The 27,917-nt window shown below is 38.4% G+C and overlaps 1 protein-coding gene across 6 annotated transcripts in view; it reads right to left on the bottom strand.

The window, feature by feature from the left end:
• aifm3 (apoptosis inducing factor, mitochondria associated 3) overlaps positions 1-26,267 on the bottom strand; it is a 55,268-nt gene extending 29,001 nt beyond the window's left edge. For 2 of the 6 annotated variants that reach the window (XM_031892922.1, XM_031892931.1), the window contains exons 1-3: positions 16,326-16,597; positions 4,876-5,097; positions 1,547-1,760 (exon numbers count right to left, since the gene is read on the bottom strand). In XM_031892922.1, coding sequence (XP_031748782.1) covers positions 1,547-1,760; positions 4,876-4,906 — 245 coding nt within the window. In that variant the 5' untranslated portion in view covers positions 4,907-5,097; positions 16,326-16,597. Of the gene's footprint in view, positions 1-1,546; positions 1,761-4,875; positions 5,098-16,325; positions 16,598-26,169 lie in introns of those variants that run through there. The other 4 variants (XM_012968201.3, XM_018090653.2, XM_031892937.1 and 1 more) reach the window with 4 other exon arrangements.
• Positions 26,268-27,917: the final 1,650 nt, after the last annotated feature.

Raw genomic sequence — 27,917 nt, 5'->3', positions numbered from 1 at the left:
TCATGTGTTTCCCATCTCCTAATCTTCACCCTTTATAAGCCTTTCCCTGACCATTGCCCGGTGCTTGGTCATTAATTGTCTCTCGTGACCCTGCCTTTGTGTTCCCTGTTCCTGTGTCTGTTCTTGTTCCCGCTGGTTCCAAGCTCCAGTTCCGTGTCCTGATCCTGCCTTCTGCCTTGTTCCTGAGCCCTTTCTAGTTCTGCATTGATTTCCCGGTTTTGACCTTGGCCTGTCATTGACTTCGCTTGACTGCCGCTTGCCCTGACCTTTTGCCTGTTTTTGGATTCTGCCTCTGCCTGCCGTTCTACATTCAGTTTGTATATTCGTTGTGTGTTCGGTTACATCACTAAGTTCATTAAAGTTCTTCACTTTCAACATGGCCTCCGACACCAGTTTTGTGACTTATGGTTACACTCCGGGTTACCCAGTCTTCAGGCTCCCACCTTCCTGGTACTCCACAGCGTCTCCACAGGGAGATCGTGACAAAATGATACTCTTGGAACTTATTTTAAATCTTTTTAAATTTGATCAAAAATTTTATTAGGCGGAAGATTCAGATTCAACTGAATTGGGCAAGTTACTGATAACGCAGAACGGTGGTTTTCTTATTACTGAGGACTAAGTATGCTCTGAATTACTGGGAGGCCATCTCCCACAGACACAATTTTAATCAAATAATTATAATTTTTAAAAATTATGTCCTTTTTCTTTCTGATAATAAAACAGTATCTGGTATTTGATCACAATTTAAATATAATGAATCCTTGCTGGTGGCCAAACAATACTAACTGGTTAATTTATTGTTGAAATTATTTTGTTGTACATTTAGGGCTCTGGCACACGGGGAGATTAGTCGCCCGCGACAAAACTCCCTGTTCGCGGGCGACTAATCTCCCCGAGTTGCCATGACCCGCCATCCCACCGGCGAACATGTAAGTGTAACATGTAAGACTCGCAAGGCTTTTTCTGCGATTTCGGGAAATTGCGCCGTCGCATGTGCCATCCCGCCGGCGACTTACATGTTCGCCGGTGGGATGGCGGGTCATGGCAACTTGGGGAGATTAGTCGCCCGCGAACAGGGAGTTTTGTCGCGGGCAACTAATATCCCCGTGTGCCAGAGCCCTTAGGGAGTATTTATTATCATTCGGATTTTCACAGTTTTAGATTTTTTTGAAACCACGACTAAACTCATTTCCATGAATCTCAGTCATTTATCAAAAGGTCCAAATTGAAAAAGCACGAACAAAAAAACAGACGCTGAAATAAAGACAAACTGTGAAAAATAAACCAAGCTAAACCAAGTATATGACCCCAAAAAAGAATGGAGATCAAAATTACAGAAAGACTCTTGACGAGAAAACAAGTGCACAAGTGACCATTGCAAAAATAAGCATTTAATCATCTGAGTAATAGTAGGAGGAGCATGATAAAAAGCAAACTTGGTAACCCTTGGGAAATGCCTCCAGAGCTTCAAAAAATCACACCCTAAATTATTTATTAAAATGTTATTTGTCTAATTCTATATGTTATTTATGTAAGTACATACTGTCCATTTTCTAGGTCCTTCACGTGACACACTGAGGCTTCTACCACATCCTTAGGATTTGTGTAGGGATTAAGGACTATTGGTCTCTCCTCGTGATGATATAGCCGAGTAGTTCCATTTGCTTTGTAGGCAAGAGGACTGGCTTTTCCATTTGGAGACATCTCTTCTTTTTCTCTTTCTTTCTCAGGCAGAACAACCTCAACTTTTACCTCAACTGAAAAAAAGACATGGTTCATTCAAACTTGGCCTGAACATCTTTGAAAAGTGAAAACCTACACACAAGGTAGAACAGACTAGCAGCCATAAAGAAAGCAGGGGCATATACAGTATAAAGAGGTGTGGAAAAAATTCACAACACCAGCATTGTAGCACCATGGTACAATTATTTTTGGCATATGAATTGTGGGTTGAAGAGTTCTGGTTCTAAAAGAACCTTGAAAATTGTGCTTTAAAATGTCCCTTTTTGTACTGATGATCACATTACAAATGTCCCCTTAATTTGTCTTATTGGCTTGGCTACACCAGGGCTGAGGGTCTGAAATAACAGTTACAGCACCTGTTCCATGTGACTTTCATGTTTAAGAAAATACAAACCTCAATGAGCTTAAAGGATACTGTGATCATGATGTATGGTGTTAATTACACATGAATATTATATATACAAAATCTTTGCTTTTTTGTGTCAAATGTTTTACTTATAAATATCCCCTCCAGACTGGTAATGGGCAATGGCATTCTCAAGTCTGCAGCTCTGATATCAAAAGAACACGTTTATATTAATGACTAATAATGTAAATAATAATGTAACTTATTTCTAAATACAAGGATGTGCTTACTCTTAGACAAAGTTTTACCCATTAGCGTCAAACTTTGGCAAATATAAATATATTAAAGCTATTTGTTTTGTAAGGGTTTTATTAGAATAGTGGATAGTGGCCGTGCCAAGAGATGTCTCCAGGATTAACCATTTGTAAAAAATGGGAACTGGAAGTCAATGTCAATATGGCATTTGCCCTAGACACAGGGGTAAAGTGACTGCACCATTAATGAAACATGTCCAGAGGCGGTTACACTGATATACATTGCCAAATGACTGTCTCTTAGCAGGGCAGGACTGGCAATCTGTGGGTTCTGGCAAATGCCAGAGGGGCTGCTGTAAGATGCCATAGACAGTCACTATTTATTGGGCTGGTGGGGGCAATTTGGGCCTCTGTGTACTGGAAATGCCAGGGCATTTTTTGAATCCCAGTTCAGGCCTGTCTCTAAGTATCAGTATAGGAGGAGACCAGTGCTAAATATGATCTGGGTCTAGTCATTAGAAAATGACAACCTACCCTAAAAAACACCTCACTAGGTTTATAGTCAGGCCTGGACTGGCATTCAAAATAGGCCCTGGCATTTAAAGTACACAGAAGCCCAAACAGCCTCCACCAGCCAATAAATAGTGACTGTCTATGGCATCTTACAGCAGCCCCTCTGGCATTTTCTAGAATGCACAGATTGCCAGTCCTGGCTTCTTTGTGGTACAGGTGAAACAAAGGCTACTGGAGCCCAGAACACAGTTAATAATTGACCGAGAAATAAAACAATAAGATCTAGAATCATAGAGGAGATTTTTTATACAGAATTCACTAAAGGAGAACTAAAGCCTAACTAAAGAATAGGTTACAAATATGTACATTATGCTTCTGTACCAGCCCAAGGCAACCAAGGCACTTTAGCAGGGAGGATCTGTGCCTCCAAAGATGCCCTAGTAGCCCCCCATCTTCTTTTCTGCTGATTCACTGCACATACTCTGTGCTGCTGTCACTTACTGATCTTATAGAATATAAATGTCACAATATATGGCTGATTAGCAAATAATACAGATTATTAGTACAGGTATAGGACCCATTATCCAGAATGCTCGGGACCAAGGGTATTCCGGATAAGGGGTCTTTCCGTAATTTGGATCTTCATATCTTAAGTCTACTAAGAAATCAATAAAACATTAATTTCACCCAATAGGACTATTTTACATCCAGTAAGGATTAATTATATCTTAGTTGGGATCAAGTACAAGGTACTGTTTTATTTTTACAGAGAAAAAGGAAATCATTTTTAAAAATCTGAATTATTTGATTAAAATGGAGTCTATGGGAGACAGGCTTTCTGTAATTCGGAGCTTTCTGGATATCGGGTTTCCGGATAAGGGATCCCATACCTGTACTTGGCATCCCTGAAACCAGTGCAATTAGCTGTAACATCAGCTTATATGAACTTTATTTTCTGCGTCATAATTTGCGACGGCCCCTAAGCTTAGCCTTCCAACAGCTGCCCAGAGTTTACTGAGCATCTGCAGTGTCACTGACACTTCTAACAAAATCCAAGATGGGGAGCTCCTGTGGCAGCTTTGAAGGCCTGGATCATTGCTGCTATAGAAATGCTGAACCTTTAGGATGGTGCAATCAGTTCAGTATGTATAATATTTTTTTTTCTAGCCATATTCATTTCTAGGCTTTAGTTCTCTTTTAAACAATAGTCATCTCATGTGAAGCCAGCCACTATTTTGTTGGTTCAGAAAAATAACCAGTGTTCAACTTATATACAGTATATGTGTGTGTGTGTGTGTGTGTGTTTTATTAATATTTATATACCTTTTTATATGTGTATATAAGTTTTTCTTTTCTTACCCTTAGAAATACCATTAGAGTAATACAATTTTAATCTGACTGGGCTAGAGTGAAACACATACTTGAGTCATAAACCCAATTAAAATGGTTAAACACTTTAATATAGTAGCAGAACTGAAACATTATGGCTTAAGGGTTGTAAAAAAAGAGCCTTAAAAGATTAACCCGTGAAAAATCAATTATTGAATGTCTTTACAAAAATTACATTTTACAAGTCCTTTTGACATGAAACTGCCACGTAGCATAAAAAGTTCTTAGGAATTATCCAATTATAATGATTTTTAGTACACTCATTGCTTTGACTCAGCTGACAAAACAAAGCGGATCTAGAAATACCTACTAGTCATGTGCAACCAAGAGTGATAGGATTTTCAATTATTTTTATTACATGGCCTTGCCCAGTACAGAATATATCTGTCAAAGCTCATTATAGGGGCTTCTGCGTCCTTTGCAGCAGAATGTACTGTACATGAAAGAAGGCAAAGCATAATTTTTCCAGGATTAATTGTAACTCAGAACACTTTTTAATCCTCTCTGCAAGAGCCTGGAATTAAAATTCCTTCCAGCAGTCACTGCAGAGTTTGCAAGTTTGACCTTGTTCATTATGTATAGCAGTGAGATGCAGCATTTGTGGCTCTAGCAATTTCAGTAACTCACCTGGTTTGGGCTTGGAGAAGCATCCTCCCATGGTGAGTTAAACGCATGAAACTAGGAAATCCAGAACAACCAAAGTTCCCCCACACATGGATCTCGCGGGGGATGCTAAGCCATATTTTAATTGAGCAGAGACTATAAGAGATCATATTGATTGCAGGAAATCTGAGACATCCACATGAGAGAGACAGCCACTGTTGTCATTGCGCAAGCAGTCTTTATACCCTATATAGACAGAACTCACAATAAGTGCTGGCAAGCGACCAATTAATACATGATTAGAATTAGATTACCCAGCAGTGCATAAAAGCATAAATCAATACAACATTATAATGATTCAGGTGGCTGTTGTGTTGAAATGGCCAAAGCATGATTTTTAAAGCCATCCTCTGTACCTATCAAAGAGATAACAATTACACAACAAATCATTTCAATTATGTCAATTATGTCAAAGCACAGGAAGCTTAAAAGATTATTGATTTTTGCTATTAGTATTCTGTGTGTATTTTAAATATTTTAATTCATGTTTTGATCTTTGACATTGGCATGTCCTTATTCTCAGGTGCCATGAAGGCATCCAGTTCTAAGCAAAGAGCTCATGAACGTAATATTAAAGGCCATACTTCATTCTTTATACCAGGAATCCCCAAAGTTTTTCACTCGTAAGCCACAAACAGATACAAAAAGAGATGGTGAGCCTCATATGCAGGAAAAAGTTCATTGGGGATGCCAAATAAGGGCTGTGATTGGCTATTTGATGTCCAATATAGACTGCTACCCTGTAGGAGGCTCTGCTTGGAGTAGAACCATGTCTCTGTGCTTCCAAAACTTGCCTTCAAGCCAGAAATTTTAAAATGGGCACCTATATACAAGAGACCACAGCTCAATATTTAATTTCTATCATATTTATAAGATTTATCAAAATGAAATAAACCCCTCAATTACTACCTAGTACTTAACTTAAACAATCTACTGTATTGCTTGTATGTTGCTGCCTTACCTAATATGTATGTATGTATGTATGTATGTATAACTTTATTTATAAAGCGCCACAAGGGTACGCAGCGCTGTACAGTCTTACAGAATACAAAATTACACACAGGGAGGACAAGTGATATAATAAATAAATACAATAAATACATATATATATATATATAAGTGCCATGTGGTATGAGACACAGTAGGAAGGAGGTCCCTGCCCCGTAGAGCTTACAATCTAAGTGGTTGGGTAACATACAGGCACAAAGCGGAAGGTATGTAATACCTAAGGGGCATTTGAGCATTGAGCTTAGAGCATTGAGCTTGCCACAGTGAAATTTTGCCACTCTCTAGTCATTTCTATGGGGGTTTTCAGAGGTGTGTCTACTAAAGGGTGAATTTTCACTTTCACCCAATGATAAATTGGTCTTTAAAAATCCCATAGAAACAAACAGAGTGGAGAAACTTCACTGTGGCAAGCTCTAATTTCACTCTTTGATAAATAGGCCCCTTAGTGTGGTAACCTTATGTACAATCTGTGATTGTGACTGTTAGCACTGTGTACAAGATTTGGTTTGTTCTTTTAACTTTATAGAAGCTCACAGATTGTTAGCAGTAATGTTTTCACTTTTGTAATCTAGATAGACTCACCACCAGGTAGAGGAGTCCAGATATTAAAAAAAAACCTGATCTATATTTGTGATTAATTTTCAAGATAGTGTTATTGATGTTTGGTTGTTTGGAGATTAATGGGAGTCTGTCAGTATGTGAGTAAATGTGCCACTGACTGATGATATAGGCCACAACGTACATATCATAATTAAATGGAAAAACATGTTTAACTGGAACTATCAGAATGCGTACTGAGCACTTAGGATCCTTTCAATAATTATGTCAAAGCATAGGGAGCGTAAAAGATCATTGATTTTTGCTATTAGTATTCTGTGTGGATTTTAAAGATTTTAAGTCATGTTTTCATTTGCACATTGGCATGTCCTTATTCCCAGGTTCCAAGAAGTCCACCAGTTCTAAGCAAAGAGCTCATATATGTGATATTAAAGGCCATACTTCATTCTTTATACACTGTACTACATTTTCTTTTGTAAAAAAACAGCAATAAACCACTGCGATAAACCACTGTGGTGCATTATGTAATGGGTCTTCATATGTAGCTCTAACACAGCAGTCTCTGCAATGCTCTTTTAAACAAATGTGCAAATATAACATTTTAAAGAAACATTTAAAAGATACTGGAGAGATATGTTGTTGTTAAAGTTTGCACCATCCCTCAAGGTGGCCATGGGGTCCCCGATATGCCTCCTTGATAGATATCTGCCCAAAAATCGTCCAGGTGTCAATAAGGCAGGTTTCATTTTCCCATCAGATGGAATTACTATGGGCATAGGAGCCATCGGACCAAGGGCCGCATCAATGAGCCAATGTGTTCCTCGGTTCAGCGACTCCTATGCCCGTTGTTGTAATTCGATCCTTGGCCCTAGGGAGAACATATGCTTGTTTGGCAACCTCGACATCTTAAGGTCTATAGCCACCTTTACACTTAAGGACTGTAGACAGTTGAAAAGTTTGTAGAGCACTCACAAATGGGACTAGTAAGACAATAAAATGCCCATGGTTGCTGATATTAATCTCTATCCTTGCCATTACTAGTTTGTACCAATATTAGAGAAACCAAAAGGGTCTGCAGCTTTTATGCAAAACTCCAACATATTTTATTACAAAACTCCAACATAGATAAGCAAGTACTGAGCATTGTTAAACAATAGCCAAAAATTGTGTAGCAACAAATGAAGGAAATGTTAATGTTAGAAATGATGGGCAAGAGAGAACATTCTCTGTCTGCAGAAATACAATGGCAAGAAACTAGGAAATCAACATGCATTGTTAAAGTAGGTTACACGTCACCCCCTTTCCCAGGGCTTATGTACTATGTGGATAGTACATAAGCCTCCAGTGCAGTTGGCCTGCAGTTCAGAACAATTAAAATATAATCCTTTCCTTATTCCTGCAAGTTCAGGAGTATTTTATATAACTGGCCATGTTTGTAAATATCCATTTTAATAAGTACATTGTTTTTGCATGTTAATCCTCTTAGATTTTCCATAGCAACGCCGCCGCTAATAGTTCTCAACATTCTTGGTGGAAATGGTTATGAACCAAAGGTTTGCTTCGTTCTTATAAACAGCTGAAATATTTCCACTAAGGTGAGATTAGTACTGACCCAATGATTGAGGATCAAACATAGGAATAATAATTAAAAAAATATATAAATATGCTGTTTTCTATGCAGGTCAGTTGCAGACTGGTGGAAATGGGCAGACTTTCATATGAGAATAGAATACCAAAAAGCATGAAGCAGATCGAGATCCGGCACTACCGTGATATCCCTAGTGTTAGAGGGGGCTGTGATAAAGCCAACCAACTACATTGTATGAGGCACTCAGCTTCCCTGTGATTTGGTATGTTGTGGGCCCAAAATGACCTCTATTTCAGCACAGTGGCCATATACCAAATGGTACACTACAGAGCACAGTTAGTCTTGTACATTTTGCTGCTACAGATGGTGACACAGAATGCCAGGGGTTAACAATCTGCATGCAGGCAAAGTATTCTGCCATTGCACTGAAGATCAAGTAAAGCTATTATCAAAGCTGGGATGACCTGATACATGAGCACCAGGGAGTAGTGGGTAGGTAAATCCATATTGCGGATTGCAGCATTCAGTAGATTTGTATTCATGATCATGTGTAAAAATACTAATGAATGGAAGAAGTTCATGTGAGAATTCCGCTCAATAATTCATGCAATTGCTATAAATAGACATTGTCAGAAATACTATGCAATTTCAATGTTTATGCTGAGCGTATATGAAGAACCAGCATATCCCCCAACACATATCACGAACATACACACAATCAGCCCTGATTAATACTCCTGTTAATGTTTCCTATTGGTGACTTTTGTCCAAATTAGAAGATGCAACTAAAAATGTAAGAAAACTATTCATTATTTTCTTTTAGGATATTGATGCCACAGATTGCGTCAAAAGCTTAAAAACAGCCCCTCACCATTGGTCTTAGCAAAGTAGGTTCGTATTTACAAAGCTATGTAAAATGTTTATTGTCTATGATGCAAAAGTGGTATCAAATAAATGGCAAAAAGCATGGCTTTAGTTTTCCAAATTTTTATGTACAACTGTTGGGAGGTACACACACACAAACAAATTGACTGCCACACTGGAATTTTTTTCTCCCATGGCTCAATTCAGTTAACTAACTTCTTCCAATGCCTAACCAGGAACCCCAGCATCATCCACCCTGTTCCTACATAATATATGAAGCTATCACACCATCCACCTAGACCAAAAGGCAACACGTCCCCCAAGTATTCAAGTTACAGGTACCAGAACTTCCTTACAGAAAACAGAGGGGAAGCCCTAATAGAGGTTTTCCCAAACCAGTAGGGAATTTAACCCTGTGGGTCCCTACATTTATATAAAGGCAAAGATCAGCTATACTTACACCCTATGCCGCAATATGAGTCCAGCCCATGAGCAAGTGCAGCCATGAATATAACTTGTAGTCCCAGTGCCAGTAAAACCATTCTGAAACCATTTAAGTACAGGTATATTTAATTCTTTTCCCCAGCCCCCATATTTAGTATCATAGTGATGATGTATAATAAAAGGGATAAATAAAGTCAATTAAATGCAAAGGGACAACTTAAAGGAGAAGGAAAGGCTAATAAAGAGTTAATCTCAAGCTGCAGGCATACCTTCAGTTGTCTCAATAGTGCCCTTAAGTCTCCCCATATTTCACCTGTTCAGAAGATCAGAAGCCAAACAGAAAAAAAAACGGCTGAGCTGGGTAGAGAAGATTCCTATAATGCATTGCTCCTTCAAGACTTGGCGACTTGTAAATGCAGGCGGCGCATGCGCACACAGCAGAGCGTCCGGTTGCCATGGCGACGCAGCGTCGCCGAACTCTGTGACATGCAGGTGGGGGAAGCGGCGGGGGGGGGGGTTTGTGGCAGGACCGGGGGGGGGGTTGTGGAGCTTGGGGGGGTTTGTGGCAGGAGTGGGGGGGTTTGTGGCAGGAGTGGGGGGGTTTGTGGCAGGAGTGGGGGGGTTTGTGGAGCTTGGGGGGGTTTGGGGGAGGAGCAGGGGGGTTTGTGGAGCTGCAGAATCTTTGTGACAGGAGCGGGGAGCTGGCTTGTGCTTTTCAGCCCTGTTAAACATATTTCATATCTATCTAATGTCTCATAAATGTCACTAGTGATAAAGTTCAATATTGTGTGTGCAAACACCAAAATCCCCTTCATGCCCCTGCCTTTGATCTATTTTTGCTTAAGTTGCAGCTTCCACTTGTGGTTAAGGACACGAGCTATGCAGCAAGATACAAGGAAATGAAACGAGACAAGACGAAGATCGCACCTGCCCACCCCCAGCGTTGCGTTGACAACAACAGGAAAAGCAGAAGAACAGATGGATGACCTTAAAAGGCCATAACAGACACGCTGGGCAAGATGGCAGCGCCATTCACTGAAACAAGCATGTAAGTTCTAGTATGTGTATCTCTGTAAATCTTTCATTAGGCAAGCCAGGAATATAGCGTTTTTACACAGCAATAGTAGTACTATTTAATAGTGTGCTTAATAGATTTTGACTTTCCTTCTCCTTTAATTTGGTGAACCCACATACTTGCACCTTCAGGTGGAGACCATACATTGAATGTGTTATATGGGTTTTACGCTAAATATGTTATATTCTCAATAATACATTTTTGGCAGTAGCACATCAGATATATATCATGTTCTTAAGGTTTCTTATGATATTCGGTGCGCATATGGCGGATTAATGAGATGACAAAAGCAAAAGCTTTGGATGTCAGATGTCAGTCATCTACCTCCATATCTGAGGATTCAGCCCTGAATGTCAGTGGAGGGTACCATTGGTCGCAGGAAAGTTTGTAATTTTAAGGTGTATGGACACCTTTAGTAACATCCAGTAAAGGAGAAAAAAGAAATCCCATCTGTACCAACTTCACAAATATTTTAAAAATATTATAGTATACAACTAAATGGTCTAAGGTCAAAAGACTATGAAAATAAAGAGTCAGTTCCCAAGCAAGACTATACAGCTACATATGCATTGCCTAATACTAGCTATACTGACAACTACAGCATTAAAGCACTTAATAATGGCTCCTAAAACCCTGCTCTATTCAATAAGTTCAAACAAAAATATAAATGAAATACTCATTTAATTCCGTAATTTAATATTCGTTCTACTTAGAAACATGGACCAATAATCGGACACTAACTACACACATGGTTCCTTTGCAGGTGGTTCTTTTTTATTCACAATGTGAAAGCAAGTTTGACACTTGAATAACACTATGTAAATATAGGCTATCACTATATCCCTACACCAATCTTCCACTTACTCTTCTGTTAAATTCATAGAACAGTAATATAAAATTTACATTTATCACGCTGTATATGTGATGTTGTTCTGGAGACTGGATGGATTGATCTGGTGTTTCATTTGCTGCTGTGTTCGCATAAGATTGAAGGCATAGAAGAACTCTTAGGGTGAAGACAGACAGAGTGATTAGTCGCCACGATTTTAAAAATCTAGTTGCGAAGACTAATCGCCAATGCTTAAGTAGCCACAACTTGTACATGTGTGGTACCTTTGCATGTGGTGACTTGCATTTTTGAGAATAGAGGTAGCAATGCAGCAATTAGTTGATGGGACTAGTTTTTTTTTAAAAATGGTGCTGACTAATCGCCCCAAGGATAATAATTTGTGATTCATATAAGAAAACTTGACAATCAACAGGTTCAGCTGTATGTACAAACTCATTTGAACGTATTGTATAATTAAAATGTTTAATGGCACAGCAAAAGAAATGTTAATGAGTGATGTGCAAGTCTTCTTAAAAGGTGGATTGAAGCAAATTCAAGAAGAGGCATATGTAGTCATTAATATTAAAGCAAAAAAGTAGTGATTGGTCTAGGGAAGTTGCCACCAACCCTTTGGTCTTTTCCTCCAGTGAGGTTGCATTAAAGTACACTAAGGGGCACATTCATTAAAGTACGAATCCGAATCATGAAATCCGAAATTTCTGAAGATAGCAAAAGTCACGAAAATTCCGTTCGTTTCAATAAGAAGATTTCGTACTTACGATCCAAAAATTCCGAAATTTTCGTATTGAAACGATCGTTTGTGAAATTTCGTATCCGAACGATCGTAAACGGCTGGAAAACCCGATTTTGGAAGCCTTCCGAAGCTTGAATGAATCCTAAACTTTTGTACTCGTTGCGAAAAATACGATTTTGTCGCACAAATTGTTGCGCAAATTGTTACAAAGTATAAAAAAGTTGCGCAAATTAACGAAAACATCGCAGGAAATATGCAAAAGTTGTAGACTTTAGAAAAAATATGATTTTTTTGTAATCGGACCTGTCGTACATTAATGAATGTGCCCCTATGGCTTATCTATACCCAACAGGTAATAAAAGCAAATAAGATACTGGAATCATAAAATATCTAAGATAAGAATACAAGTCTTAAAGATCTAATTATCTAGAACAGCAAAAAACTATTTCTCTTTGCATAAGGCAGGAACAAAGAGTCAATGAAAAATTGAACATATCACTAATGATCATTCTCTCAAGAAACTGAATTATTAACTGTGTCACTTGTATTATCCAAAAAAATGATGTATTAACTGACTTTCCTTATTATCAAGTGTTTCGAGATACAATGTCCAATGGTTTGGGTTTTTTTTTTGTATCCCAGATCTGCATCTTATCTGGATCTTATCGCCTCTGGGAGACAAAGGTTTTTCAAATATATCATAATATTATCTACAGATGGGACTTTCTGTTTTATCCAATAATATATTAGAAAGGGCAATGACACATGAGGAGATTAGTTGCCCGCGATTAACCTCCTCTACCATGGGCTATTAATCTCCTTCAAATGCTTTCCCACAGCTACTATGTTAATCGCCAGAAGGAAAACTTATGTGTCGATTCGTCTTTGCAAAGTAGTCCAGATTTGCTCCTTGAGGAAACTAGCCATGCCAAATTTTTTTCCTCAGTGGCAATTTGCACTTTAGCCGGTGGGAAGGAAACAAGGGACAGTCTGTCACCTGCGGTAGGCAAGATATATCAAAGGCAACAAAATGTCCTATGTGTGAGATTTTCGTGCTGTTGCTGAGTAGTCCTTTTTTTTTTTAAAAACAATGTGAGTATTATGAATTACAGCTGGCCATACACAAGGTCACAAACAAGCGGATCTTTTGCCCATTATGCAACCTAAAGTGGGTGATATTAGCAATGACCAAATCATTGGATTACAATGATGAGAATACAAGCCATTGGAACAAGGTCCCAATGAGCCCACTGAAAAATCAACAATTAAAAATCGACCTGCTCAGTCGATGATTTTCTGCCAGATATCAGTCAGTTAGACTCATTGCAGGACCCAATACACAGGCAGATAGTGCACACAATGCACGTGACGTTGCAGAATGCTTACTGTACGTGCACACAGAGCATTCGGGACAAAATAAAGGCTATAGGGACACCAGGAGGGATGGATTTTTTGGTAGACTCACGGTTAATCCTGGGAAACCAATTATCCAGAAGGCTCCAAATAAGGGAAAGCCCATCTTCCATAGACTCCATTTTAATAAAATAATTTAGGTTTTTCAAAATGATTTCCTTTTTCTCTGTAATAATAGAACAGTACCTTGTACATGATCCCAAACAAGATGAATTTAGCGGAGGCTAAACAATCCTATTGGGTTTATTTAATGTTTAAATGACGTTTTAGTCAACTTAAGGTATGGAGATCCAAATTACATAAAGACCTTCATAGAGAAAACCTCTGGTCCCAAGCATTCAGGATAACAGGTCCCATATCTGTACCAGCATTCTTATATTTTTATCCTTCTTTTCTATTAACAAAATTGGCATCACGCAACATTTTCACTGGTCAGGTTGATAAAATACTGGCCAGGCGGCAACCCTGGCATTATTTAATATGACTATAATATAACGGAATGGCTTTGAATAAAAACAGCGAGCAAGCAAGTCTGAAACAGGCATCAGAGCATAGGACACAACATAGTATGCCAAGAATATGTATCCCCCTTTACTAGGTGCCTGACCACAATAGTACACTATGGGGCAGATTTCAAAAGCTTCTAGGGTGCAGGTTCTGGTTTCCAAACTCATTAGAGTTTGGCTTTGGCTTGTTGCCAATTTAAAATATTGCCTTTATTTCAGATATTTTTTTTTTGCATAAGATAGCATTAATGCCATTTAGCAATATTGGTGTTAAAAAATGGCCTTGAACATTATACAGAGAGGGCAATCTAAAAATAAGAGACAATTACTACATTTTTACACAATTCAGAGAGATCGTTACAGCGGAAGTGTAGTAGATAGTGTCGTATTTTTGTTCAGTGGAGGAATTACTATTATATTGTGTGAAAATATTTACTGTATATATTAAAACACATTTATTTCTGGTATACATTACTAATTGTTGCTGTACTCTCTTGCACCTGCTGCAAGTAGTCTGACACTGTCATAAACTGATCATTATCCATTGTGCAGGAATGATTTGCTTTAATAGAGAAATACCTTCCATGCTACCTTTCAGGCCAAACAGTTACCTGAGGAAATTCCCCTCTTCAGCAAAATGTCAGAAGAATGTGTGGATCAGCTGGGTCAAAGATCAACAACAAGATTTAAAAGGACAGGATTTTGGTCATGAAGTCTTGTTCAGCCCGTTTCCAACTGGTTAGTCCTGATTATCGCCCTTAGCAGAAATGGTTAGGGCCACCCCTGTCATGTGAGGAGGAATTTAAACTTGCACTGTCTCGAAAACTTTTAGGAAACATTTAATATTTACCTATATTGGTGCAGTTGCATTTTAAAGAGCCACTGAAAATAGTGGGAGTCCAGAGTTGTTGCAGGACTAGGTTATAGATGTGCAACGTGGTGATGGCACATGGGGCATTCTAGCGCCCACTCTTTGTCTACTCCAGTGCATGTGATAAATCATCTGTAGATACCTTTTCATTGGTTCCAGTGTGAATTGCTAGTGATAAAACATATGAATTACGTAACCGCTGGAATATGCAGAAAGCAGTTTCTGCCAGTTACCAGGTTCAAATGCTCACTGCTGGGGATTCATCAATGAAGAGGTATCTTCAGACATTTTGTTGACCCCCACATTCGAGGAGTTTAGGCACAAGTGGAAAACATCCCCATAACCTTTAATTGCAGAGATGCAAAAGACTAGTATAAATTTCACAGGTAAGTTTAGTGCCAATCCAAGCTGCTTTGCCTTATAGCATCAGGGTCCTTTCATATTCTGGACAACAATCCAAAACTTTTTCATGAAATGAAAATGCCTTTATCACACATATTTGGCACAGATTCCAGATAGGAACATTTGAGGTCTACATTGGCCCTTTATCAAGCTAAGCTATAGCATTAGGGACTACTTTGTGTTAGAGCACCATGAAAAATGTTCATTGCATTAGGAAAAAGAGATCCTATTTTTGTATTTCTCAGGCCATTTCAATTAAAACCAGAAAGGACCCAGAAGGGTGACCTGTTAGGACTTTTTCTAGATAGTGGTGGGTTGTTGTGATCTATTAATCTACCTTTTGGGCACCTCCTTGCCTTAACTCTTGCCTTCTAGAATGTGCAGCAAATTGCCTTTTACTGAATATACACAGCTCTAAAATACAGCATGTAGGATCACTCCTAGGATAAAAAAGAAGAACCCCAAAACTTTTGCAGGTTATAATGGAATGCATAATTATTGCACGTGTATGTATTTCTGTGCTAGGAATAGGTACTATTGAAATTGATATACAAGTTAGTATTAGGAACATTCATTAATACATGCATGGCCCCATTAGTATTCATGCAAAGCCAGAATTTTCGATCACAACCAAACTTGATTTTTTTCCTCCGAAATTGGCTAGTGTAAAAGGGTATTAAACTGTGCCAAATTTGAGATTTTTCTATCTTCATTACAGGCTAACAATCTGAATTGGATTTGGAAAGAAGGATGGCTTTAGGATTATTATGTTATAAATCATTCACTGATTCACTCTGATAACTGAAGCACATGTATCAAGACAGAAATGAAGAAATGCCAGGTCAAACATCTGTTCCTTATGTAGTCTAGGCTATATATCACATGAAACTATATAACATTTATAGCCAGCGCTGTACCATTTGGGATACTACAGGCACCTGCATTCTGGTAGACTCCAAGCCCTGCATTAAGACAAGTGCAGCTCAATAAACAGACTACCTTGTTTGCATATTTCCTTGCATGATACTCTCTCTTACTTGGCAAGTCGACAGCAGTTATGAAATGACATGATAATTAAAAAAAAAAAAAAAAAGCAGCTTACCTTGGAATAGAGCAAGTATGTTACAGGGAGAAGTGCTGGGATCCTGCAGACTGCTCACTGAGACTAATGGTGAAAGATCTGAAAATTCTTAACATTGTATTCCACTTGGAGTATATGAAACTGCAGGAAGGAGGGGTTAGGAGTATTTAGAAAAGGCTAAGTGGAGCCGGTATCAGAAAAACTGCTTGTCCTCGGTTTGCAGTGCAGAACACAGCCAGCTCCCTACAGCTGCATGCAGTATTGATGAAGTAAGTGAGGATGCAAGCACAGCAAGAATTGTCAAACCCTCTGTCCCCTCCCATGCCTGAACCTTATATTCAATACCCAGGGCCAGTTAGACTTTCAACATAAGAAATCTCTTGGGTGACCGCACTGTCACTCTGGTGGGATGGAACCTTTTTAACAGCCAAAATATGAATGATCACATTTCTACCTCTAGCTTCATATCAGTCAGAGAGCTAGATTAGTACAGTTTTATTAGGAATACAATGCTGCATTCTGAGATCTTAATTATGTGAAAGCTGCAGTCGCGTACAGCTATTGTGTGCCCTGGAACTATATTCTCTGCTGGGACCTGATTCCATGCATTCTGCAGCAATGTCATTTCAACTGCATGCAATGGTAGGCACAGATACAAATCCTACAAATCTGCCACTGGATATTCTAACATGTTGTTTTATTTTCTGCATCAGTATGTTTACTTATGTGAGTGACAGTAGCCTTTGCTGATCGGACGAAAAAGACACAGCAAAATAACCTATTGAAACAGAGCCCTTATGTTATCGTGATAAATGGTGCAAAGCTTTCCTGGATCTACCAAGCAATGATTTTAGCAAATACAATCTATGATGCATTGAAGCACCTGTGTTATCATGCAAGCCATGCAGAACAACATGGCTGTGCAGTGATTATTACTGCTGCCTTGCACCATGGAACTCTAGGTTCCAAATCCATAATTGGTTGGTATAATGTCTCTTTAAAAAACACAGCCCTCTCCTTAATGCCTGCATGCCTCTGCTTTTGCAAATGGAACTTTGATAAATAACATTATTGTCTCCTTAGTTTCCTTTATTTAGAAATCTAACATGCTCTTGCTGAAGAAGGATTTCCTGCAAAGTTTATCAAGTCTATTCATCACAGTCTCCTGGCTGCAACGTTAAGGATAAAACAGACATTTATCTACGTCGCTCTGCTGCAAAACAAGTAGAAAACAAAAGGATATATATGGTTTATAATAAAGGTATCCTAATTACAAATTGTGCTGTTTTTGGTTAATCTACATAAGCAGGTGTATGTACAGTATGTACTGTATGTATGTTATTCCATTCTTCTAGGTAGCTGTTAATTACTACAATATATTGTCCTACATTAAGAATCCCCAACCTTTTATACTGAGAGCCACATTCAAATGGAAAAAGTGTTGGGGAGTGACATAAGCTTGAAAAAAGTTCCTGGGGGTGCAAATAAGAGCTATAATTGGCTATTTGGTAGCCCCTATGTAGACTGGCAGCCTATAGAAGTTCTGTTTGGCTTCACACTGGGTTTTATGCAATTAACACTTGCCTCCAAGCCAGAAATTCAGAAACTGGTACAGATATGGGACCTGTTATCCAGAATGCTTGGGACCTGAAGTTTTCTGGATAAGGGATCTTTCCGTAATTTCTCTCCATAACTTAAGTCTACTAAAAATCATTTAAATATTGAATAAACTCTATAGGCTTATTTTGTAAGTTGAGCATCTATGGGGGATGGCCTTTCTGTTATTCAGAACTTTCTGGATAATGGTTTCAGGATAAGGGATCCCATACCTGTACCTACTTTGAGGCCACTGGGAGCAACATTCAAGGGATTAGTGGACAACATGTTGCTCACGAACCACTGTTTGGGGATCACTGTCCTACACTATCCTGACTAATGCAATTGCAGCCAATTGCAGCCAAAGTTGTTTTTGTATTGAATCTGTTATAACAGGGTTTGTCAAACTGTAGGCAGGACAGCCTACAGGACAGGAAAAATCAGCAAATCGTCGACAGATAATTGGGTTGTTTGTAATTTACTCTCTAACTCTTGTAGTCCTTAAACACTAAACTCAGCATAGGTTAAAGTGCAGACTATGAATAGTAAGATTGGATTCAGATTGGCTGAATGATTGTTTCAAAGCTATATAATTATATTATAGGCAAGGATAGGTCAATATTTCAGAAGTACACTTGTTTCAGTGGGAAAATGACCTTTGACTATGATAAACATTAGAAATATGATTGCAAGCATACTCTGCCTACTGTATGAACATAAGTGCTACAAATGAGGAGAATTTGCATTGTCAACGATTTTGAAGCAAGGTATGTAATAGATTTATACCATTGATGTACAAGTTAAGGGAGCACTCACCGGCTTAGTTCCATATTAGCAGTAACCCGTGCATACACATCAAAAGACGCCTCCGATCCAGGCGTGATTAATTGCAGAAAGGTTGTAGTTGTTAGATGGAGCACACAGGGCTGCTTATTCAGTAAAAATATCCTTTATTTGATCAATCCATTAAAAACATGTAGAAAAACAACCCCCCAGCTTAACGCGTTTCATGGCTCATGCCACTTCATCAGAAGCTTCATCAGTAGCTTCTGATGAAGTGGCATGAGCCATGAAACGCGTTAAGCTGGGGGGTTGTTTTTCTACATGTTTTTAATGGATTGATCAAATAAAGGATATTTTTACTGAATAAGCAGCCCTGTGTGCTCCATCTAACAACTACAACCTTTCTGCATGTAATAGATTTATAACCTGATAAAGATTTCTTTTTTATGTTGTCTGTTGTTTTAGTAAACTCTCGGCCAGCTACAAAATTTTGTGACATAAGGCTAATGCCAGACGAGGCGTAGGGCGGATATTTTTGGCAAGCGGAAAAGCGCTCATAGCAGCCAATCAGATACTTTTAGCCTAAATTAATAAAGTGTCTGATATAAAGCCACTGAAATATGATGACTAAACCTTGATGATGGCCACCTTAGGCTAATACCAGACGAGGCGTAGGGCGGATATTTTCGGCAAGCGGAAAAACGGAAAATTCTGCCCTACGCCTCCTACTTGTGCCTGCACCCGAATGAATAGAATACTCTCAGGTGCAGGCACATGTAGCGGAAATATGCATAAAATGCGAGAGTTTGAAAGTCGTATTTTGGGCTGGGTACAATGACTACTTACATTTTAATCCATTTAAGCAAACACCCTTACACCACCAAGCTCTTCAGTGTGTGTAAATTATGAAGCAGGGGATTTTAGAGTGCTTTAAATAGTCTCATTGAACAGCTGCAGTGAGAGGGTCTGCCTTCTGTTGGTTACATTGCAGCTTTTCTGTATTCTCTGGAGTACAGTTCTGAGAGTTCTTAGTATAGTTGAGCAAATTTGAAGGAATGTGGCATTTATTCACACAAAGGGGCAGATTTATCAAGGTATGGGGCAAAAATCATTCCTCTTTGCATGCTAATACCAGTGAAAAAAATCAATTTGTCAGGAAATATTCATTTAGCGTGAATGTTTTCTCCTGCTTTATGAAAGATTTCTTTAGCAATGGGAAACTTGGCATGAAACTGGCATAAAGCCATTAAACAACTTTCCAGATTCAGGAAGGTTTTTCACACTGTGGGAAATGTATCATTAAAGACTATGGGAAATTAAACTTTTTCACAACTTTTTATTTATTTCTTTTTAACACTGGGGCAATTTCTAAACACAGAACATTTTTTGACACCTCAGTTTCTCCATAGATGGATGGATGGATGGATTTTTTTTCCTTTTTTGCTAAATCTGCATCTATTAGTTGATCCATTTTCATTATGGATCTATTTAGTGGGATCTGGACATACCAAGGGATGATTATAATGCTCCACACCCTCAAAGTTGAAATCACCAGTTTCAAAATCACCTATACGTGTAATAGGTTTGTAAAGCTGGTTATTTAATCATGATCCTAAACTGCACCCAAACACAGATTTTGCAAATTAAATAAGTAAAGAATAAGTAAGGATCTATTTCTGGAAAAATAAATGCCAGCTTTCCAATCTCTAATATCTTTGTTTCCTATTAATAAAACTGTCATTAAAGGGTATATTTATCATGCTGTGTAAAAAGTGGAGTAAAATATTACCAGTGATGTTGCTCATAGCAGAGGGGCTCTTGTTGTTGTCTATATTGATTTTGTGGTCACAGCCTTATTGCACCCCTGCCTAATGGTTTAAAATGTAGTGGTAAGCACAACTTGTCTTTTTTTTTAAAAAAAAAAAGTCATAGAAGTATGTTTTTATTTAGTATAGCAAAATTATTTGTACCAATTGGTATCCATGTATACAAACATAAGAAATCCAGAATATTTCTTCCTGAACAATAAGCTAGGAAGATCCCCTACCCTAAAATTAGGCATAAAAGGAGGGAATTTTTTTAGCTTATTGTTCAGAAAAGTATTTTGGATTTTTTTTGTAACCCTGCAATACGTATGAGCAGTTAAACTTTTCCCTTATGCATTCAAAACAATTAATTGTGTGTTATCAATTATGTAACAAGTATTGACTGGTTAAATTTTTGTTAGGAGGGTTTGTGATTTTTGGGGGCTGATTTATTAATGTTTGAGCCTCAGGGTTCAAGTATTCAATTCCTAAAACCATGTGTGAGTTCCTAAACTGCATTCAAGTACATGGCCTTGCTACTGATGGGTTTCTGCATCCAAGGTATTCAGATGCAGAAACCACTTGTGACTTTAGGAACTCACCTGTGGTTTTAGGAACAAATAATCAAGCCCCAATCACCAGTAGCATGGTGAGATATTCGGATGCAGAAACTATGCATGAGTTTAGGAACTCACGTATGGTTTTAGGAAGCGAATGATTGATCATTAAAAAAATCAGTTCACAAATATTTTATTATTTTATTATTATTAACATTTATTTATAAAGCGCCAACATATTCCGCAGCACTGGAATATGTTGGCTTAGTGTGAGTAAGTAAATAAGGAAGGGATTACTGCCTATTACAAAGGACCGTGGAGTTTCTATGTTTTAAATCATGTTATAATAAAGATTTTTGTAAAAGTTTTTAATATTGGAGAGCAGAATTAATCTTTGGGTGGAAAGAAGATCAGTTTGGTTTTTGTTAGGCTTAATTTGAGATGGCATTTATTCATTCATGCGGACCTAGCTGGGTGGCAGTTGGGGATCTGGGTCATGGTTTAGTGGAAGGGTGTCTAAATATATCTTGACATCATCATGAATCACAATAATACCTACAGACAAAAGAAGAGAAGAGGTCTTCCAAAGGAACAGGATTAGACCCTTGAGGAACCCCTATGCTAAGCTAAACAAAGAACTTTAAAAAGGTAAGGATAGAACCAAGATCCAGTTTTACTGGTGGCTTTGCATTACAATGAAATGTCTCATACACAGGGGACACGTCTAGGAGGAAGAAAAAAGAGGTGTCCTTTGGCCTCTGTCCAAATGATCTGGAGATCATTTGCAACTTAACATAAAGCTGTATGGCAGAATGTGCAAGTAGAAAATTAGATTGCATAGGGTATAGCAGATTATGGGGGGTAAGAAAGTTAGTAATACAGGTATGGGACCCATTATCCAGAATGCTTTGGGCCTGGGGTTTTCCAGATAAGGAGTCTTTCTGTAATTTGGATCTCGTACCTTAAGTTTGCTAAAAAAATTACTTATATCTTAGTTGGGATCAAGTACAAGGTACTGTTTTATTATTACAGAGAAAAAGGAAATCATTTTTAAAAATGTGAATTATTTGATTAAAATGGAGTCTATGGGGCACATTTACTTACCCACGAACGGGCCGAATGCGTCCAATTGCGTTTTTTTCATAATGATCGGTATTTGGCGATTTTTCGGAAAATTATCGCAACTTTTTCGTTGCCATTCCGAATGTTGCACAAAATCTGGCGATTTTTTCATAGCGTTAAAACTTGCGCGAAAAGTCGCGCCTTTTTCGTAGCCATTCCGAAAGTTGCACAAAATGTTGCGATTTTCTCGTAGCGTTCGGATTCATTCAAGCTTCAGTATGATGACTTTTCTTGGGCCAGGTTGGAGCTGCAGGGTGTCGCGACAAGATACGAGCGAATCGTAATGGCTACGAAAAACTCGCGTTTTTTCGCGCAAATCGTAACGAAAAAGTCGCGTCAATTTCCGAAAAGTCGTAAAGGCGCCGAAAAAATCGCAAAAAATACGAAAAAGTCGCAAAATGTTCGTTTTCCAATCGGAATTTTTCCAATTCGGATTCGAATTCGTGTCTTAGTAAATCAGCCCCTTAGTAAATCAGCCCCTATGAGTAATGGCCTTTCAGAACTTTCTGGATAATGGTAGTCACATGCTGGTATATAGCCTTTTTTTAAGATCTGGCTTCACATAGGCCTGTTTGAATGTATAGAATGATATTTTTGTTGGGGAGACCAAAACAATAATGCTATTTTTGTTTTTAGCTTCTGGCTTCAGCTAAACTGACTGTTTTCTGCCTGATTTCAGTCTGCAGCCAGAGGAAGTAAGTGCTTCAGGAAAGGAAATTCTAAGGAATGTAGTCCGGCTTCATCTAGCAGCTCCTGGCTGAAGGCAGGGCTGTGAGAGCAATAATATTCTTGATGAAAGACATAGTTTCTGTTTTCCTGCTGACACCTTTTAAAACTTTCACCTCTGGCCCAACCAATCCAACCTGAGGCCAGTTCAAAAAATAATTGCATTAGAAAGTGTACTGTTTATTTCAGTAAGGTTAATCCAAATCAATAAAAGAGTAAAATTGCTTAATGCAAGGCTGCATATATATCAGCATATCCCTGCATATGTGGTTTCTGAAGGCAGCGGGTAATTCCCATAAATCATAACGACAAGTGCCTGCAAGCATATTAAGGGAATCACAACAATCTTTCATATAAAGAGAGTGGTAAACAAACAGTGTGCCAATGGCCCAACAATCAGCCATGTTGCTTAGTAGTGCTAGTTTGAATTGAATGCACTGTACAGAGCATAGTATTATACTTATATTGTTTAACATAATTTATCTCAAATATATATACCATACCTCCAAAGTTCAGCCACCACTAACAAATGCCACCACCATAGAATGCCATCTTTCAAGATTAATCATGATGCTCTTACAGCAAGGGCACAGCATATGCCCTATTCTTATTTACTTATTAATCCTGTTTGACACAAAGGGGCATATTTATTATAGTGTGTAAGCCAACACCACAAGTGATGCTGCCCACAGCAACCAGTCAGATCATTTGTGGGTTTTTTTTCACAATTCGTGTTTTTTGGCATTCAAATATGTCAATGGAAGATGTCCTAGGCAAATTGTAACTATGTTTATTTAATTCCTGGTTTTAGAAGTTTTTTTTTCCTTTGAAATCACAAAGATTCATAAAAACCACAAAAAAATGTTGTTTTCATTCCATATTTTGTTTTTATGGTTTTAGTGGAAATGTATATATTTGTGGTTTCATTAACCTCCTAAACAGGGGCGCTTCTGCCATTAGGCGAGTTGAGAAACTCGCCTCAGGCGGCAGAAGCGCCCCAGTTACCAGGGGCGGCAAAAAGCCGCTCCTGGTAACTGTAAGAGCCGAATTTCCGGTTTTCAAAGTGCGATCTCACCGCCCCCGGACCCGCTCCTGCGCTCAGAAGGTAAGCGCTGGGGAGCGGGGGGGGGGGCGGGGGGGGCTTCCCCAGTAGACCCAATAATCTGCTCCTAGCAGCCTTTAGGGCTGTGGCACACAGGGAAATTAGTTGCCCGCGACAAATCTCCCGTGTCGCGGGCGACTAATCTCCCCCCGAAATGCCATCCCACCAGCGAAAATGTAAATCATTGGTGGGGTGGCATACACAGGGCTGCGATTTCCCCAAAATCGCGTAAGTTGCCTTGAGAGGAGACTTCCGCGATGCGCTGCGTATGCCATCCCACCAGCGATTTACATTCTCACCGGTGGAATGGCATTTTGGGGAGATTAGTTGCCCGCGACACGGGAGGTATCTCCCCGTGTGCCACAGCCCTTACAAGTAGTCACTAACAAGATAATTCAAAAGTGACTTATTATGCTAGATATATTTGTGGCTGAAAGTGGCTGTGTCCTCAATTTAGATATAAAAAAGTGTACATGTAAAGGCTAAACATAAAAAAACTGAAAAAATACATGTATAAACTTTTCCAACCAATAACCCTTTCATCTAGTCTTAATTTTAAAATATGCACTAATACAGGATTATTATCATTTGACCTAAATGATCATGTACTGTTGCTTTTGTTCATTGTATATTATATCCAGGCCCCAGATTTATAGGATTTTAATGCCATGAAAATTAACAACCAAACATTTATATAATAATCTTAAGAACCCAAGGAATGGGATTAAGGGTTTATAGACACAAAATGCTCTTTCTGCTTTATATTGGATTTGTGGAGATAATGTATTGCTTTGTAAATGAGCAAGAATCAGCTGGTCCTTCTTAGAATGCAACCAGGAACAAAGGAAAACATATAGGAAGTTAAAGGGACTTATTTATATAGCACTTCATAGCAACCAATGCAGGCATTATAGGCATTCTTAGTGTGCAGAGACACCAGAAGTAATTTTTCCAGGGTCCCAAGGAATCAAGCCAGGGTCCCTAGCATGGCATTCAACATCAAAGGGTGGCCCTTTCCAAGCCAATGTGGGCCTATTTGCATTTACATAGTTTAAAGCTCACCATTTAAACAGTACCCACTTACTAGTGTCACTTGCCACTTAATTAGTTTGCAATTACTGGAAAATGTTGCAAACATGCTCTATCAATACTTTACATAATATGTAAGAAAGCAAATAAATGGTTGTAATAGTTGTCTCCCCCAATTGACCTGCAGACAGCGCCTTACAGGAGAACCTAGGACAGAAAACAGAAATCTTGCCAAAAGCTTCCCCTAATCAGCCTTTAGACTGACTTGCCTCCATACTGTGCTCTGAGCCCTCTAAGGTCGACATCAACAAACATACAATGAAGCATTTGTTACTGTCTGCTCTCAGTGGGCTTTATCTATACTACATTACTTTTACTATATTCACTTTGCTATCATCCACTTGAACTAGGAAAAGTTCTAGGTAACACTGTAGAAATTAAAATATAACCTTATAGCCTAAACTGCATGAATGACTTTTAAATAACTTGTAAGATGTTAATGGGTTTCATACATCAATGGGTTTCATACATCAATGGGTTTGAGCATCAATATTGAAATTAGATAAGATGTACAAATACTTTCCTATAGGTTACAATAAAAGCTTTTGTTTTGACTACTCCAGTCTGCAATGATGATGATTATGCTGTAATATAAAATGGCTTAGTAAGGTAAAGCAGTGTACATTTTTTTTCAAGAGCACCCATTGTATGAACAAAATCAAGAATAATAATTCCAGTTACAAGTCACTGCTTGTGAGTTATACAGCATCAACTCAGTTAGGCCTATGGTACACTGGGACACTGACCTCTGCAGAGCTCTTGGGGAGAACCTTAGCAGTCAAAACAACCATCCCCATCTGCACCTGTGTCGGATAAATGACAATCATAGAAGATCTCTTTTCGTCATATAGACGAAAAACTGGTTATTGCCTAAAAGTGGCAAACAATGTTTAAATAGTTTGCAGAGTCCAGCAACAGAGCACTTTAGTTTATTTTTCACACAGGTTTTGAGTAAATAGGGACTAGGTTGACCTATGCTGATCTTAGCGTATTTCCCTTCTCCCTTAACTGAACTAAAAGCCTGTTTGAAATAAATAGTTGTGCTAAATTATTCATTTGATGCAACCTCAGTTTGCTATACTTACCTGACTCTTGGTTTTCCCTTTCTAGGTCTGGAGACTATTTCACCAAAACATCAGAGACCAAAGACAGCCTTTTTTAAATACAAGGGTTAACTGTTTAGCATGGGTTAAATAAACTCCACTCTTCCCACTGGGCTGATCCTAGACACCTGGTAGTGCTACCCTAATCCCTCCCACCTGAGGACCCTACCCAGCAGCAATGTCCCTCTCTACAGCTGAAATACTAAATTCACATTTTGCAATGATATTCTTCTCCTGCTTTCAAAATAACTTTCATTTCAACAATAACCCTTTCAAACATTTGTTTTTAATTTTTTTATTTAAATATTTCTATTCATAAACTCTAGTAAACCAAAGAAATATAATCAGCAGCAACCAATCCATTAAATCACTGCTTTTAAAAATAAAAAGCTCAGCTTTCTTTGAAAAGACACAAAGGGGCTGATTTACTTACCCACGAACGGGTCGAATGGAGTCCGATTGCGTTTTTTTCGTAATGATCGGTATTTTGCGATTTTTTCGTATGTTTTGCGATTTTTTCGGATTCTTTACGAATTTTTCGTTACCAATACGATTTTTGCGTAAAAACGCGAGTTTTCCTATCCATTACGAAAGTTGCGTAAAAAGTTGCGCATTTTTCGTAGCGTTAAAACTTACGCGAAAAGTTGCACATTTTTCGTAGCGTTAAGTTTTAACGCTACGAAAAATGCGCAACTTTTCGTGTAAGTTTTAACGCTACGAAAAATGCGCAACTTTTTACGCAACTTTCGTAATGGATACGAAAAACTCGCGTTTTTACGCAAAAATCGTATTGGTAACGAAAAATTCATACAGAATCCGAAAAAATCGCAAAACATACGAAAAAGTCGCAAAATGTTCGTTTTCAAGTCGGAACTTTTCCAATTCGGGTCGGATTCGTGGGTTAGTAAATCAGCCCCAAAGACTTAAAAGAAAGTTCACGACTGGACACGGAAGTAGTCGGTGCAAAAAGTCAATCTCTCTCCACATGAAGAATAAAAAATGAGCCATCTTTGTTGCCAATTGTATCCCTGCAGAGAGAGAATTTGAATGAAAGGAGACAACCTGTAACTATCAGTCTACTGGCTTTTGAATTATATTTTATTATGCTTAGGGAAACATTTTTAACTTAAAGTAACAGATCACCATCATAAAACTTTTTTTTAAAATTGTACAACATAAATAGTGACTTTCCAATAGCTATTTTAGTGACAAAAATCTAGTGCATGGTGCAGGGAGCAAGGGGGCATCCAAAGGTCTCTGTACTCTGAAAGAGACTGAAGGGGCCCATAGAAATTCACGCAATGCAGTGTAAAAATGCAAAGAAAACTGCCAATTGTGACCTTAGTTTCTCTGAGTATTCTGCTTTCTTCCTACACTTTAATAGTATATAGGCAGGTTAACTGGCCCCTGATAAAACAGACAATAGTGTGTTTGGATATGATAGAAAATGAGACTGATGTAAATAAAGGACAATAATTATAGTTTACATATAGTTTCTGACAATGGAAAGCGTTGTTTGCAAAGTTCTCTGTAAGAACGTGTACATCCCATAGTTTCCAGCAGATAAGGTTATACAGCCTTTCACCCATTGTATGTTCTTTTTTGCAGACCTTCCTTTGTTGACATCTTTAGTATGTCTTCTATCATTCAGCCATTATTTAAGGAACACTGTTGCAAGGATATGTATTTACATATTCTACACCTCTAAACAATAGAGTATTTCCAATTTA

This window comes from Xenopus tropicalis, chromosome 1 (assembly GCF_000004195.4).
Source record: "Xenopus tropicalis strain Nigerian chromosome 1, UCB_Xtro_10.0, whole genome shotgun sequence".
NCBI classification, from domain to species: Eukaryota; Metazoa; Chordata; class Amphibia; order Anura; family Pipidae; genus Xenopus; species Xenopus tropicalis.
Note: the sequence above shows the minus strand (reverse complement) of the source record. Positions and strands in the feature narration are given on the sequence as shown.